This window comes from Sinocyclocheilus anshuiensis, unplaced genomic scaffold, assembly GCF_001515605.1.
Source record: "Sinocyclocheilus anshuiensis isolate Anshui unplaced genomic scaffold, SAMN03320099.WGS_v1.1 scaffold396, whole genome shotgun sequence".
Lineage (NCBI taxonomy): Eukaryota > Metazoa > Chordata > Actinopteri > Cypriniformes > Cyprinidae > Sinocyclocheilus > Sinocyclocheilus anshuiensis.
The window spans coordinates 524,929-541,579 of NW_015558623.1; the positions used below are offsets into that span (position 1 = coordinate 524,929).

Sequence of the window (16,651 nt, forward strand, 5' to 3'; positions counted from 1 at the left end):
AGAGATATATATATATATATATATATATATATATATAAAGTTTCTCTACATACATTTCCATGACTATTTTATTAATTTAAATTAATTTTCCTTTTTTTCTTTTTACTGAGAAGAATAAAATTGATTAAATGTCCAAGCAGGTAAACAAGCTTAAAATGAATTTAATTTCATTAATCTCAATTTTTTTATAAAAAAAAAAAAAAAAAGGGCAAAAAAAGCATTTACCCATTTCATTTTAATCGTAACAGCCAAAGGGCTGTTTTTTGCCCCTTTGTCTTAAATTTGTGGGCCATTTTTGCCACGAGCCTTTATTAATTTCAGACCCTGGTTGGAACTGAAAGGGATAGTTCACCCAAAAATGAAAATTCTGTCATTAATTACTCACCCTCATGTCGTTCTAAACCCGTAAGCAGGTAAACAAGCTTAAAATGAATTTAATTTCATTAATCTCAATTTTTTTATTAAAATAAAAAAAAAAATGGTCAAAATTCACATATAATAATATACATTTTAGAAGCTAGCCATACGGTATCAGTTTGATTATGTGAACAAACAAATACGTATGAATACTAAATGAGATGTTTTTGCAGTGCATAAGGTTTTTGCGTCCCTCTAAAGTTGTCTACATTTGTTTTGACTGTATGGTATATTTATGGATTTTCTTTGCTGATGCAGCATGTGTACACCCATCTGACATACTAATGGAGATAAAATGGAGGTTGACATATAGCTGCCAGTGGCGTATCACTTCAGTTGACATGTTTGGCAAGTGAAAAGTGCCCAGCGTCATTGAATATATCTATCAGTCGTGTTTAAGGTCCTCTGCCCCAGTCCATCTATCTATAAATGCCATTTACTCACACCACGTTGCCATGCATCATGTCAATAACTTAATACATACGAATACAAAATGAAGGAAACTCAATATTTATTGAGTTTTTGATGGATCTCCCCTTGACATGCAATGATTTAGGGTTTCAATGGCTGATAAAGGTTAATGAAGTAGACTAAAACGTCAAACTTAAGGCACAAGAAACCCTGCGGTTTGAGAAATTATTCACTTTTAAAATAACTTTATGTGAGTGAGGTGATAAATACAGAGGTTTTTATAGACCTGTAACTTTGCTTTCTGCAGGATCACATTAAAATAAACCTCTTGAATGTTTGTTAAGGACATATATTTGAAAGACCATCAATAAAATGGTTGGAAACCACTTGTACTAAGTGCTTCTGATAGCTGTACTGGAAAAGGCTGGTTTAAAGGGTTAGTTACCCCAAAAACGAAAATTCTGTCATTAATTTACTCACCCTTACTTACTTTCTGAAGCTCTTGGATTTAATTCATCCTAAATAAACAAACTGTAATATGAAGGAAAAGCCCTATTCGGACAAAATTAATTTTCCCTGAGGAGTTTAGGTAAAATTGTGTTTCACAGTTGCACTTTTGATTTTATCTCTCAGTAAAAATTATAGAACAAATTAGCCACTGTTCTTCAGCCACCTTGGGCGACCTTTGAAAAATCCAATCCAGACCAGTTAGAAAAATCTGTGATTTTGGTGTATTATTTTTTCACAGCCGTTCTCCTCATTTATTTTGACCTTTGCCAAATACTGTAACTAAATCTAAATTTGTAGTCGTGCTGCCTGTTTCACCTTCATTATGAATTTTTGCCAACTTTCTGGGCAAATAACAGTTGGTGGTTCAAGTACTGCTGGCAGCCCATCCAATTTAAAAACAGAATTAAATAAAAAATGAGAGTCCGGACTGCTCCAAATGGCCTTAATTCCTTCCCTTAATGCATAATGTTGCAATTTATCACATATGTGATTCACTTCACTGGGCTTACAACATTTTGTAACGCCCACAACCAGACAACAGACACTCCCATCTTCAGGGCTGTGCAAAATACAGAACTGAAGAATTAGTCTTTTATATGAATACGTTGGAAATGAATTGGCAAAACCCCACAAGAAGTTGAATTGGAATTTGAATTGCATCTGAAACTGAAGGATGTCCAGCCAAGATTTAAGTTTGTCTTTTCGACTTAAAAACTGCAGCTGCTTACCTTTAGAATGTCTTTTTAAAATTCGAATTGCAAGCACGCATCCTGTTTGACACCTAAATTCCAATTCAAACTGAAATTTCAGGGTATGGAGACCTCAACTGAGTGGTTCTTACATCCTGAAAATCCCCCCAGCCTTAGAACACTTCTAAGTGAACATGCTCGGCACCACACACCCACTGCTCATTCACATTTAATACAGCATAATAACTCACTGCTCCAGTGACTCAACACAAGTGTGATTTGGGTCCCTCCGGGTTCCCCATGCTGGTGTTCTGACACTACACTCCTTCATCTCATTAGGAAATAAAAGGATTCCACTTGGCTAAGATCAGATAGCTTTGGAAGGTATATACTCAGACAAAATACATATGAGCATACAGAAAAGATGTTGTAATGCGGATTGGGCGGATGCATAACGCAGAATCTTATGTATAAAACCAAATATCCAATAAATATGTGGCAGAAGAGACTTTATTATCCTCAAAGACTCCAAAATGACTGAACTGAAGCAAATACCTTTAACAAGCAGGTTTCCAGAGCTGCTGGCCTCGCCAAACTGGTTATGGGCAACACACGTGTACGTGCCAGCATCCGCTTTAGTGGTGTTGGATATCCGAAGGCTTCCACTCTCCAGTATAGCAATTCTGCAACGCAAATATACACACACATGATAATATTACTTCAGAGTGCTTCTGTGATTTCAAGCCAACAATCAACAAAAGCGATTTATTTTTTGACAGGATATAAGTATGACGACAGGTTTTGCAGCTATTTAAGACTTGAGACTTCAGGTGTGTGATGCAAGACGTATTCAAGAAGGTGTGTGATGCAAGACGATCTAGACGTTCTTACAGAGACCGTTTTGGGGGAAAAGAGTGCAATTTCGGAACAGTTTTGAATGTTTTTCAGCCTTTGCACATCGCTAAGAATCCTTTGTCTTGTCAGATCTCAAATCCCCACCTTCAACAAACTTGCTGTCAACGTGTTTTTAAGAGGAAGACGGGTGGCACTGAAATGCTTGTTTTTTTCCCACAAAGAAAATTGTTGGAAGGAGTATTTGGACAAAGTCTTCATGCTGCCAAGATATTTTCCATAAGCCATTTAAAATGATCATTAAAATATTTTAAAATATTGATCCTTGAACCAGAATCAAACCAATGTAAATTTTAACACCTGTTTTTATGTAGGTCAATAGAAAAATCAGTTCAAAAATTCAAATATGAAATGATCTTTGCACAATAACGGCCTTTAACCCATGTAGTGCATACGCACATAAAAGGGTCTTAAAAACACATCGTCAAAGATAAAATGCATGATGTGGAGACCTTGACGATGAAGGAGAAAAAAATGGAGGCCTTCATTAATTCATGATGGCATTCTAATTGTTCTAGCCACAATACTCGAGGAGGAGTTAGCCATAAGCAAGTTATACATGATAATGTTATGAATGTGAGTAAAAAAAGGAAATGAGAGAGAGCGCGAGAGAGAGAGAGAGAGAGAGAGAAACACAACAACATGGTGCCATATTATAGATGTGATAGCTTGGGGGGGAGAGATGTTTAATTGGTGTGGACTAAACGTTGAATAGAAATAATCCATTTCCACAAACTGTGGATTTCATTAATGATTCTGGGGAGACCCCAATAAATTATACATTTCTAATTAACATTTTTGAAGTGTGGCAAATGTAATGATAATTTGGTAAACATTGTAAAAGAGAGAAAATAAAAAATGGCTAAAACACACAATGGTCAGATATGGTGTTTTCTGCACACATGCACAAAATGGACAATCACATATTATTTGAGCTTCATCCATTACTAACATGTGCATAAAATCAAACGTACACCCATGCAATCTCCTTAGACAAACATTTTCAGTAGAATAGGGTGTACCGAAGAGCTCAGTGATTTTGCCCATGGCACTGTCATAGGATGGCACTAGTAAAATATGTTTACCGAGTGTGAAGAACTCGACTAGCCTGCACAAAGCCCAGACATGAACCACACTGAACACCTTTGGGATGAATTGGAACATCAGTTTCTGACCTCAGTGCCGAGAAAATCCCTGCAGCCATGTTCCAACATCTAGTGGAAAGCCTTCAGTGTCTGTCACACATCTTTTATCTTAGTGGAACATTTCAGTTTAAAAGTTTGGTTGGTAAGAAATTCTTAATGATATTGAAAATACTTTTTAATGCTAACCAAGACTGATTTTTTATTTTTATTTTTAATATAAAAATATAGTAAAAACAGTAATACTGTGAAATATTTGTACAACGTTTTCGAGTTCAGTATATTTTAATATCTATTTTACTCCTGCATTGGCAAAGCTGAATTTTCAGCAGTCATTACTCCAGTCTTCATGATCCTTCACAAATCATTCTAATATGTAGATTTGGTGCTCAAGAAACATTTCTCATCAATGTTGAAAATAATCGTACTGCTTAATATTTTTGTGGAAACTGATAATTTTTTTCAGGCTTCCTTGAATAGAAGGTTCAAAAGAACAGAATTTGTTTTTAAACAGAACATTATAAATGATTGTACTGTCCCTTTTGATCACTGCACACTGAATAAAGGTATTAATTTATTACTGACCCTAAACTTTTGAATGGTAGCGTATATATAATCACAGACAAAAAGTAAGCCAGAACATCAAGACATGGATATGCACAACAATTGCAGGTCACAACAAAGCAGGTTAAATACAGTTTATCAATGATAGTGGTGAAGTTTTCCCCTTCTTTTCCTTTCTCCCTGGCTCCTCCGTTAAGCACCCTACCTCCAGAGACTACCAACAAATAGGCCAGCACATTGTCTTATCTAGATCAAAGAATGACCTGCTTTTGTGCAGCTCTCCTGCATTTGCAGCTATGAGATACATTTGTTTGAGACGGCTATTCCAGGAGAAAAACTCTTATTTCCCAGATTTCTATCCTGAGAAAGTTTTGCTTCTCCTAGGGAAATTTAGGAGAAACATTTAAAGAAAAGTTGATACTTAAATGAAGCGTAATTTAAAAAGGTTCCAGAGCTATGAAAGAGCAACATCTGAGCAATTAAATATTTCATCCTTCAATCATCATGAGATGCTGACGGTGTCTCTAGCAGGCTTTATAACTTGTTTAACCAGCAAAATTTGGCTATGCTGATCCACCAAAAAGAGCATTAACCAGTGTAAGCCAGTGCGAAAATTCCTAAGCCAGTATTTTCAGCAGAGTAAGCAAACCTAATGGATGCATTCTGACATTGATGGGTTCAAACAGAGGAGACTCCTAAGGTTGGTGGTGCAGTCTGTGGACTTCAACATAATCGGAGAGCATCTATTCCTGGACAAGCACACCAGTCCCTCCATCAAGTCTGAGTGAACGAAGACCTATCAATAATTCACCAGCGAGATGAACCTGAGTGCTGGTCTCCTCATCTCCTGTTCGTAACAGCTAATAAGGACAGCTGTAAATCTCCTACCAGGATACAAGCTTGTATGACACGGCGCTGGTGAGCAGTTTAAAGATAGGCACCATGTTGCAGGGAATTCTCTAATCTCCCCAGAAGTGTACTTAAGAGTTGATACAAAGACATCTATGCCACTGAGGCAAAAGCGAGCTATTATGTCCTTTTATGTTTTGCTGGGGAAGACAGATAGGAGGTATTATTTAGAGACATCCTGTAGGAGCTTTCCTCTTGAAATCATAAACTGGACAGTGTGGGCTAAATACAGTACTTGTTGCCTCTTCTGGCTGTTTACTGGCAAAAAGTCTATGCCAGAAACCTCTCTGAATTGGTCTCTTTTTAATTGTAATTTTTGTTTTGTAAGAATGGTACAAAACTAAAGGCATCATTCTGAAAAATCTTGTAATGCGTGAAGGAACATGACCTTAATATTTGTTAATATATTCTTTTTCATTTCAAAACATCTGCTTCTGAAATGGAAGCATGAGTGGAATAATAAAAATCCTGTTGACTTTGTTGAGGCATTTGCAGTCTGAGCGCATCACTTAAACTTCAACAAGCTCTTAAACGGGCTCTTCAGAATTTCTTCCACTTAACACTAGGTTAAATAGAACAGTCTTAAGCAAGGTGAAATAAACACACAAAATAATTTATTGACCACCTTGTCTTCAAAAAGAGGAAATCATGATAGAAAAACAAGAATTCCAAATCTCTGTTTTTGCAAAACCAAACGGCAAAACAATTAACCATTTTGTGTTTGATTTGATGACCATGAGTCTAAAATCAGATTAAAATAAATTTTAAACAACATAATAATAATATTTCAAAAATTCAAAAATGTTATAAATTAGAATAAAATAAAAGAGGCATTGCTGAATAAATCAGTGTTATGAACAAATGAATTCAGTTGAGTGAATGATTCACTTGTCGCCACCTACTGGTGTGCTTATGTAATATATAAAGCATAAATAAAGTTTAAAAAGTTTTTTTATGTAAAATATAAAAAAAAAAAAAATGCTGTTATAAATATTCTCAGAGAATATACAGTGCATATTCTGACAGGTTAAAATCTGACTTGTCTTAGCTCCTGATCCCATTCCCTCCCTCTCCCACTCACCGCTTTTTCATCTCTCTTGAGTTTCCTGCAAAGGAGGTTAAAATCGGACTTGTCTTAGCTCCTGATCCCATTCCCTCCTTCTCCCACTCACCGCTTTTTCATCTCTCTTGAGTTTCCTGCAAAGGAGCTTTCATCCTGACAGCGATTTGCAGACAAAGTGACCCAAGTCATTAATTTTTCAATTGGCAGCAACATGAGTGACAGTGGCCACTGGCATTCCAAGTTCAGAAGAGTTAAACTCTTGCAAACAGGCAGTAGTGTGAAACAAGCAGCTGACTTTCAACAGGAGCACGGATAAATCTGCCATCTAGTGACCAACAGTAAAGACTCAACAACCTGCAGTATTTGAATTACTAACAGTGTGAATAGAACTCAAGTATAAAGGCAAAATCTCATAAATAATGTTGCATAACTGTACGAGCTCCCAGATATGACCCAGGACAACAGTGCATTTAAGTGGGTTGCAACTCTCTTGCACTAACTGGCCTTCTCTGACCTACCTGGAGGTTGTGTTCCATCAGTGATGTTTTTTTAAAAACATTTACCGAGGACCCAGAGGGAGGGTTATGTAGCGGGGTGAAGCAGAAGGACCAGATAGGTCGTTTTATCCTCCAAATGGGGCACGAGGGTTGACCCAAACGTGAAGGGCTGATCTATGTTGAGGGCTAATACCCTAAAGAGGGGTGTGAGAGAGGAGGATACTTAGATGGATCACGTGTCCATATCTCAGCAGGCCTTCTGCTGGGAAACATGTTTGATAAACTGACGACCTTGTCAGTTGGATAAATAAACCGGGGGAGGCAGAAACAGGTCATTTCAGATCACGCTCTGTCAAGAGATCTGCTTAAGGGAAGCCACCTTGATGAGCGTACCTTTACTTTCGACTCCTCAACCTCAAGGTTAGTCGGCAATTACTGCCACGAAGAAAAAAAAAAAAAAAGAGCCTTCCGATGAGTTTCGCCGTTATCGCTAGAACAACAGAGCAATCACTTGTTGGTCAAGGTAAAAAGAGGAGAAGGGGAAAATGGGAAACAAAAAGGTTGTCTTCTGACACTTTTCCAATAGCCAGGTAATTCATATTGATTTTTTTTGTGTATACGAGTCAATAGTTCTTAAGACATAACATTCATTATCGCCGCATCTGACACTCACATAACCATGTCAAACTTTTACAAATTACAGCATCCTACTGACTTACTGTTAATGTGGTATAGTTACATTTATAATGCAGGCCATATTGATTAAATTCACTATAAATCAGGAATACTGGGAAAGACACTGATTTCTTCGAGATACACTGATATATATAAAGGCAAAAATATGAAGTGAAGTAAATCCAATGTGCCATGAGCTCAACATCTCTAATATGCTCCAAATTTGGGGCGTATTTACAAGAGAAACCGCTGAAATTGACTCACATAGAATTCACCCATGGCTTTTATCTATTCTTTGCGATGGGCATTATTTGGTTTGTCAGTCAGAGACGGCTCTTGGGTTTAATAATGCGGGTGTCGCTCACTCCGCGGGTGTCCAAAGGGCTTGGCAATTCAGATATAATGGGAGTGATAAGAAATGATTGACAGAAGCATCTGGACACCTAGCCAAGCTCAAAGAGCAGGCATTTCAGACAACCAGCTGTGAACAATAGTGTGTTTCTCCTTTCGGTATTAAAATAGCAAAAGAACGGCGCAGTTGCGAGCTAAAGCGGCTGTGACATTTCCTGTGAGCGCTAGGCACGTTGACCCCTCGTCTCTGGGGGACCAGCATTAAGTTTCCATGGCAATGGGGAGATTTGTAAAAATGAAAAAGGAAGAGAGTAAAGACAAACGTGGAGGAAGAAGTACCAATCTCTACTTTTGTAAACCTAAAATAAATAGGTGCCAAATTTATATTCGAGCCGCAGAGCTTAAGCAGATTCTATTAGTATCAAGCAAAAGAACATCATGGCTACTACATTTAAAACGTACTACAAAAAACATGGTTTTCAATCTGACTGTGGTGACAGTTCAATAGCTAGAACTAAAAATCAGTTTGAATCTATCATTTTGACTCAACTGATTCATTCATCAAAGTTAATGCTAAATTTATCAGTACTTACTACCTATTTGATACATCATTTTGACATGGTGTTGAACTATATTGAGCATCAAACAAGAAAAAAAAAAACCATTGTGAGAGAAAATGAAAGAAGCAGGACATGTTTAACAAATGAATCTAAAACAATTCCATAACATAACCTAGCATTTTTCAGTTCTGCAGCCTGTTTTGTCCCAGTACTCAAGAATAAACTAAATATAATAATAAGATGCAGAATAACACAAAAAGACCCAAACAGAAACAAAAATGAAAATACATGAACATTTTATCATTTCATGTTTGCAGTGCAAGGCATATTTCCAGTAGTAAGAGTGGCTTTTAATTCCAGCAATATCTATCCCCAGGGTCAGCAGCTGCAGAGAAACGGTGTTTATCAGGGGCCAAACACTGTGGGCTTGTGGGTGTACTCAAACCGGGCTCCTTTAATCACAAATGGCTCTTCAGCTTCATTCTTTCAGACTGATACTCATCTCCCTTTTTCACACTCATATGCACACAATTCCTTCTAGGAATAAAAAGCAACACACATGTGCTGCCCGAAATGTGCGAAGGAACCAAGATGGATTACTGGTGCTGCGCTGGCACATTCGTTCTTTGAAAAATGATATTAGCCTCCAGTCCTCCAAGATAAAACTAATCCCGCCAAGTCTAACATGGCACTTAGACTAGTAAAGAGCATGCCAAACTAATCACGGCCAAATCTCTGCATTCATTTGCATTCTGGTTGAGTTTTGTTTCACCAAATTAAACTAATTTCTCCTGAAGAGAGTTATTACTGCAGTAAAAAGGAAGGGGATTCATATACTGTACATATGGGTCCAAAAGTCTGAAACCACAAGTGAAAATGCTTATATTTAGCATTTTTCGAATTTAAGACAAATTTGACATTAAGAATTATTTTATTGATTTAACAATTAGAGTGAAAACAAGAACATTTGACCTTTTGTACAAAGCAGTGCAATGTCACAAATGTGATTAGTGACCAAAAATAACGCAAATTCTCACACATTTCTTTAAGTCAATTTAAAATGTTCAAAATCTTAAAATGTTCCATGTTTAAATGTCAAAAAATAAATCCAGATTTTCAAATATGGTTTTAGACATTTGCAACCCATTAAGGAAAATGTCAAAAAATACCTTTTTCATACTAATTGTCCCATTGAGGTTTTAATTAAAGCTGCGCATCAGTTGTGAGAGACTGCAAACATAACATTAGTGGCAATCGATGTGCTGTCCACCATCTTGACTGACCAATTGTCTGCCGTGCAAATCTATACCTATAGATTGTCTGTGGCACGGCCGCACCACACGGCATATCAAATTATGCTCTGCTAGTTAAAGAGTCTTTTAGCCAACATTAGCAAAACACAGCCATAGGAGGTTAAATAAATGACATTCTATTTAAAGGGGCGGGTAATATGTTGATAGAGACCCTCTACAGTTGGGTTTTAACCAAGAATTTGAAGCTTTGGGGCATGTTCCAGATCTCCGCTGGTGGGCCCATTCCCCTTCAAATGACATTCTGCTGACTGACACCGCCTAATTTCCCTTGGTGAGAGAGGAATATGAAATTAAAATGAACCATATGAGCTGGCAACACAACAGTTTAGGCGGATGAGCCTTAAGGTGAGCTAATGAGGAAGATGTATTCGGTATTTATTTTTTGGCTGTGAGAAACGCTCTGTTTTATGGCGGTATGATGTTCAATCTCTGTGTCCATGAGACGGCAAGTTCCAAACAGGTGTTCAATTAGATTAAAAAGAGGGAAAAAAACAGAACAATAGGCTTCAGTGAGAAAAAAAAAAAAAAAACGGAATGAGACATCAAAGAATAATAAACAAGTTTCTTTTTTAATAAATGCAACAGCATGTTGCCTACATTGTGTGTTTTTACCATGATTATTATATTAAAACACCTGGTTTTGAAGGAAGGATAGTTACGGCGACACATCATTCAGATGCTTTTAAGCATTAGACTGATCAAGTTAATGCTTTATTCTACAATAACAAGATAAGGGAAAGTGGGCTTAATTAGATAAGTAAACGGATCCCAGTCCTCAAACGTGTTCTATATCAGCAATGACAGCAGCTGTGCTTGCCTCCACAACTTCTCCAATATGGAGCTTTCTGAATTGATATCGCGCTGCCCTTCATTCACCTGCACCACAGCCTTCAGTGGCAGACGCGCTTTTAAATGGAAATCATCCTGACAAGCAATCACTTCATAGAGTGTACTCATCCCACTCCTCCTCGCTCTTCTGCTTCATCTTTCGCTCTCGCTCTGTAAAGACACAGACCGCATCTACAAGTGGGAAGTTAACTCAACATTAGCGTGTTACCACAAGACGGTCTATTGGTGTATAATTATGTTCACAAAAACAGGTCAAAAAAGCAAACAAACTGAATAATTATACTAGAAAAAAGATTATATAGAAAATGAAGCCTGTTTTATAACCACTGTTGACATGCTTTTAATTTGTCACATGAATATCTAGGATAGTGTGTGTGTGTGTGTGTGTGTGTGTGTGTGTGTTTATTCTCCTTTATTTTACTGATATTATTTTATTTATTTTACCTATTATACAATAACTTCAATACATGTATACTCAACTGATCTGTTTTGACCATATTTGACCAATTGACCACATTTCATATTATTTATAATATTTTCCTTGATGTTAAGATATTTATTGCATTTTTTCTTCTCTTTGTATATTATTTATTCTTTTCTTTTTATTGTGCTACTGTGCCAAGTGAAACTTCTCCTTTGGGTGATTAATTATGGAACAATCCAATCAAAGTCCATTTTTGTCAGAAATAATTACAGTAATGTCTGGACATTTTATGGTTGATTATTACATTCTCTTATTTAATAATCAAAGTATCAAAAATACAACTTTAATGTATAAATAATTTTGATATATAATATTTTTAGCATGGGAATTGGTGTAATTATGTTTCTTGCCATAAAAATAATGCCACAATGCATATATCATAAAAATATACTTAATTTAAGCAAAAAATATTTCTTATTTCTTCTGATTTTGGGGTGCAATTACTTTTCAGAGATTTACCCATATGTACATTTGGCCCTGGTTTTCTTGTGTACTTCCTCCGCAACAGTCCACAACCAAAAATTTCATGAAGATCAAAAGAAGACAGTCCAAATTTCCTCCAAAACCCATTCCATCATATATACCAGGCAACCTTTCATCTTCTTCAAAAGGCTATTCTTTGAGAGAGGGCAATTTCAGACACACAGCTTTGTGAAAAAAAGAGAGTCAACTCTTCATTAGTTTGTCTTTTAAAAACGATGCCTCCACAGAAAACCTTTGATCCTTTGTGTTAACTTAAATTTGTACATATAATATTGTCACCTAGTTCTGAACGCGTACAGATTTCAGATTATGAATCAGGTAATGAATCACCTTTACTGTCTGAAACCACAGACAACCCTTTGCTCAAATACAAATATGTGCCTAATATTATGGTCAATGCAATTAAATAATTTGCTATTAGTAAAAAAGAAGTGCACACAGACACACACAGGCTGCAATTGTATCTAGCAACTAGCCACTCTTAATAACCTCCCTTGGGCTGCACCAAGCCGCACACAAACTTATTATAACCCTAACTGTTTGTTAAACAAGTGCACATCAGCACAGGCAACAATTAGCGGTCAACCCGACACTATTGCACAGCAGTCATGTACAATCAACTCTAAATCAGCTTCGGAAACATGCACTCTGGCGCAGCAAAGTCAGCTCGAAAACATCAGCCCATCCGCTGACCTGTCCTACCTAAAACAGCTGATAGTATATCTAGAACAAATCCCCTGCCCTATCTCCTTTATTTATGTGTTTCTCCTATGGGTATTATTTATTTTACTGCAGTGTACAACTTTGTGTGCGGTTCAGAAGCTGCCACTATCTTAGTCAAAAAAATAAAAAATAAATTCACATTGCCATTTCAGCGGCTTTCTTGCCACCACTGTCATTTAAGTCGACATCAAGTAACGAATCAGCACAGTACCAATAAAATTCAGTATACAATATATATATATATATTATGACAAAAAACAGCATATTCTTCAAGCAAAATAAAATTGATTTTCATTTTGCAATATCACTTTTGTAAGATTTACACACATATGCATACAGTACTAAAAATACGCTTCATAGTTTAGTTTGCGACAAAGACTAGTTTGCGACAACGAGAGTAGATGTTCCAATCAGAACAGTCCTACGACCCATATAAGGGTCACAACCTGCTAGTTTAGAAGCACTGATCTATAGAATGTCCAGGTAGACGCATTAGTTATAAATAAGACAGAAACAGCATTCCTCCCTCCTATTCGATCTCTCTCTTCTTCTCTCTGGCAGAAAAAAAAAGGCTGCTGCTATGAAGATGGATTATCCTGCTGGTGACATCGTCTCCTCTCCTTCTCTGCCATCAAGGAGAGCTTGCACAATTATGCCAATTAATCTTACACAAAAGGAGTTTAAATGCACCCTTCTTTGATTAGGTCTGGCTCCCAGACAGGTGCATGCACTCAGCATGCATCCACATACACGCACGCACACGCTACCATTTGCATAAAACAATAAATCTGATTATGAATTAGTCTCTAATGGCATTTCCACTTAATGAGAGTGGTGTCTTTATACCTGCTGCTGTTTACAAGGTTAGCGAGAGCTGACAGGGACGCAATATAAATAAGTGGAATAAAGCAAATCTTGAAGCCGACATGAAACTGCATTTGCAATCCTTTTATTTCACATATGAATCACATACAAAAAAGCAAGATGGGACTTGATTTTATTATACTTGTCAATGGATTGTAAAATAAGAGAAAAAAAAAAAAAAAAAAAAAAAAAAAAAAAAAAAAAAAAAAAAAAAAAATATATATATAATATATATCTCTCCATATGTGTATCTGTATTGTGCTCATGTCACGATTCAATACTGATCAATACTCTCACAACACTTTAGAGTTAATTTTTTAAAATTATTACTAATAATAGTAATATGATAAACAGGTACCAAACCGTACCGGTTCATTTATCATATATAAATATATTAATTATTGTGTTTAGCTAAAAACACAGAATTATGGTATGCATATGCTTGCTTGTCCCTCACTACATACATTTGAGAAGTTTTAAATATTGTATTTTATTAATGTATTTTAATTTTAATTTATTAATAATAATTAATAAACATGGAAGCTCAAATGTGTGAGCTTCCAGGTTTACCATATTATGTGAACTTTACACGATACACATTGTTGCTATCCACAATATTCATTGTTGCATTTTTCTATTGTGATATATTCTGACATAATATATTGTTACACCCCTAATGTAACCTCATTTATTTAAGCTCCTGTCTTCTGTTGGTCATTTAACATGTAGTTCTGCCCCAAACTCACACTATTGACTATCAAGCTATAAATGATTTAAACACTAAAGTGATTGGAGAAGGTACTTTAATTTGAAAAAGTACTTTCTTTGAGAAAATTACTTTTTCAAATGAAAGTAAAAGTACTTAATTTGAGAAAGTACTTTAATTTCTCAGAGGAAATGAACTACTTTGATGTACATAATGAAGCTTATGCAGTTTTTATAACAAATAACTGGAATGAATATCAGTTTAAAAGTGTGCGTAGGAGTACATAAGTGTACGTAGGTGTGCAAGACATTGCCAAAGGAGCTTGAAAGAAAGTCAGCATTTTCCAGAAATACATTCAATTCTGCAGAAAGTTCCCTGGCTGGCTTCCATCTATTGACAATGCAATCAAACATTCTGACCAGACCTCGCTGGCCACAATACAACCTGGGACATGTGCGTGCAAACTCGTGATTTATCCATTTTTCTTTTTAATTACCTCCGTGTCAAAGATAGGTGAAGAGGTCTATGTGGAAAACCATTCCCTATCAAAAGCGAAAAAGAGCATTATTTTGTTCTAAACCACAGAGAGGGCCCAAATGGCATTTAAAAATAATGTTCTGATTTTACATTAATAAATACTCAGTCATTGTCTTATTTATTCTTCCTGACTGCACAGGCAGAGTGGCAAGATTCATTATTTAAATATCTTGTAAGATATGTATGATGCCTTTTTTTTATTATTCTTTGGAGTCAAAATGCAACCACTTAAACAGAAAAACACCCTTTTGGCACCTAAATGAGCTCTTTAAAATTCAGATGAGGCTCTTAGAAATCTTTGTAACTATGGAACACTTGGTTCCCCAAAAGAAACCAAGCACTGCCTAACACAATATTTATAGCAAATAAAGCACAGCAAAGACTATTATCTAAAGTGGTAGGGTTTAGGACGTTTTTGTGCCAAGCAGGACAATAAAAAAATCTTCCATGATAAGATCAAGAAAAAGCAGCTCCAAAATGTTTTTGGACACTTAGGCCACACTTAAATTGTCTAAATTTCACTGCATTAGATAACAAAATATCAGGCTAACTTCATTTTTCTGGATAATTCTTTCTGATAACTTTATTTACGAAGCCACTGACCAGCAATTAAGTGTGACAACCATTAAGTATCTAAATGCTTTTGTTTTATCATTTAAAATCTTTTTTTGAAATGTTTTGCTTGAAAAGGATGCTATCCTTCCTGAAAATAAATGCCACTTATTTTGATATTTTGTCATTGAATGCAATCACATTCAGACATTTTAAAGTGTCACTTACTGTCAGTGCCAAACACTTTTTGAGGCACAAATCAGTGGATAAAATTCCTGAATTTAGTGTTTAAAAGAATAAAGAAGAGATGCAAACAAATTGAAAAGGAGAAAGACGTCACATGGCAAATCAATTTCCTGCCTTGACTCTTCAAGGTGTAGACATCAAGACTTTGTCGGCTTTGCTGTCCTCTCACACAGGACAGCTCAAGGACATTGGCAGCGTAACCCTTATGCAAACGGCCCGCCACTCTGTTTGATGAGCACCAACACCAACTTTGTATATGTAAATGATGGGCAAGCGTGGTGTGCACACACTGACAGATGCATACACAAACACACGCAGATGCGCTGAACTTTGCCTATCCCAGTGTGGTCAAACGCAAACGCTCCAGGTCAGTGACATACTGCACTTGTATCAAGCTGTGTCTGGCTGCCACTCTATATGCTTGTTGATAAAGGCTGGTCTGGCAAGGATGCTGACCTCCTACTAAGAGTGAAGAGAAGTTGATTAACACCCTGCCTTTGCTTGGGAGGGGACACCACTGGTCACCTGATAAATCTGCAGAGTCCAGTTATGAGTGACTGTGTGATCCATACCGGAGCTGTTAATAAGAACATCGGGCTTCATTTGAATAATTGAGTGTGCTCACTGATTTCTACATGAAATGTGCATCTTTTTTTAGACAAATTTTAGTGCGAAAATACACTGGATACAAATATACGTCTGTTTCTAATTAGAAATAAATGCCTTTAGAGTATTTCAGGACATCATAGCCCTGCTGAAAAAAAAATGTATAAACCAGTTTGAGATAGTTAGACTGTTCTGTTTTGCTGGTTTTAGAAAGTCTTTGGCCACTTGGCAGCTGGTCAAGCTGGGAAACCAGCTGGTTAACCTGCCAAAACAACTAAACATGAATTGATCCAGACTAGGAGACCATACGAACCATTATAAACCACTTTAGGCTGGTTTTAGACTGGTTTAATATGCATAAAATGCTGTCTGGGTATGAAGTGCACTACCATTCAAAAGTTTGGGTCGGCAAGATGTTTTAATGTTTCTGGAAGAACTCTCCTATCCTCACTAAGGCTGCATAATATTGCAAAATATTATTACGATTTAAAACCGTGGTTTTCTATTTTAATATAAAATGTTACTTATTCCTGTCATAGCAAAGCTTAATTTTTGCCAGCCATTATCCCAGTCTTCAGTGTCACATGA

General features: G+C 36.4%; 1 protein-coding gene across 1 annotated transcript in view; it reads right to left on the reverse strand.

The window, feature by feature from the left end:
- Window positions 1-16,651, reverse strand: part of LOC107680721 (contactin-4-like) — a 151,655-nt gene that overhangs the window by 23,537 nt on the left and 111,467 nt on the right. Inside the window, exon 15 of the mRNA XM_016476755.1 lies at window positions 2,583-2,710. Within this exon, the coding sequence (XP_016332241.1) occupies window positions 2,583-2,710 (128 nt within the window). The remainder of the gene's footprint in view (window positions 1-2,582; window positions 2,711-16,651) is intronic.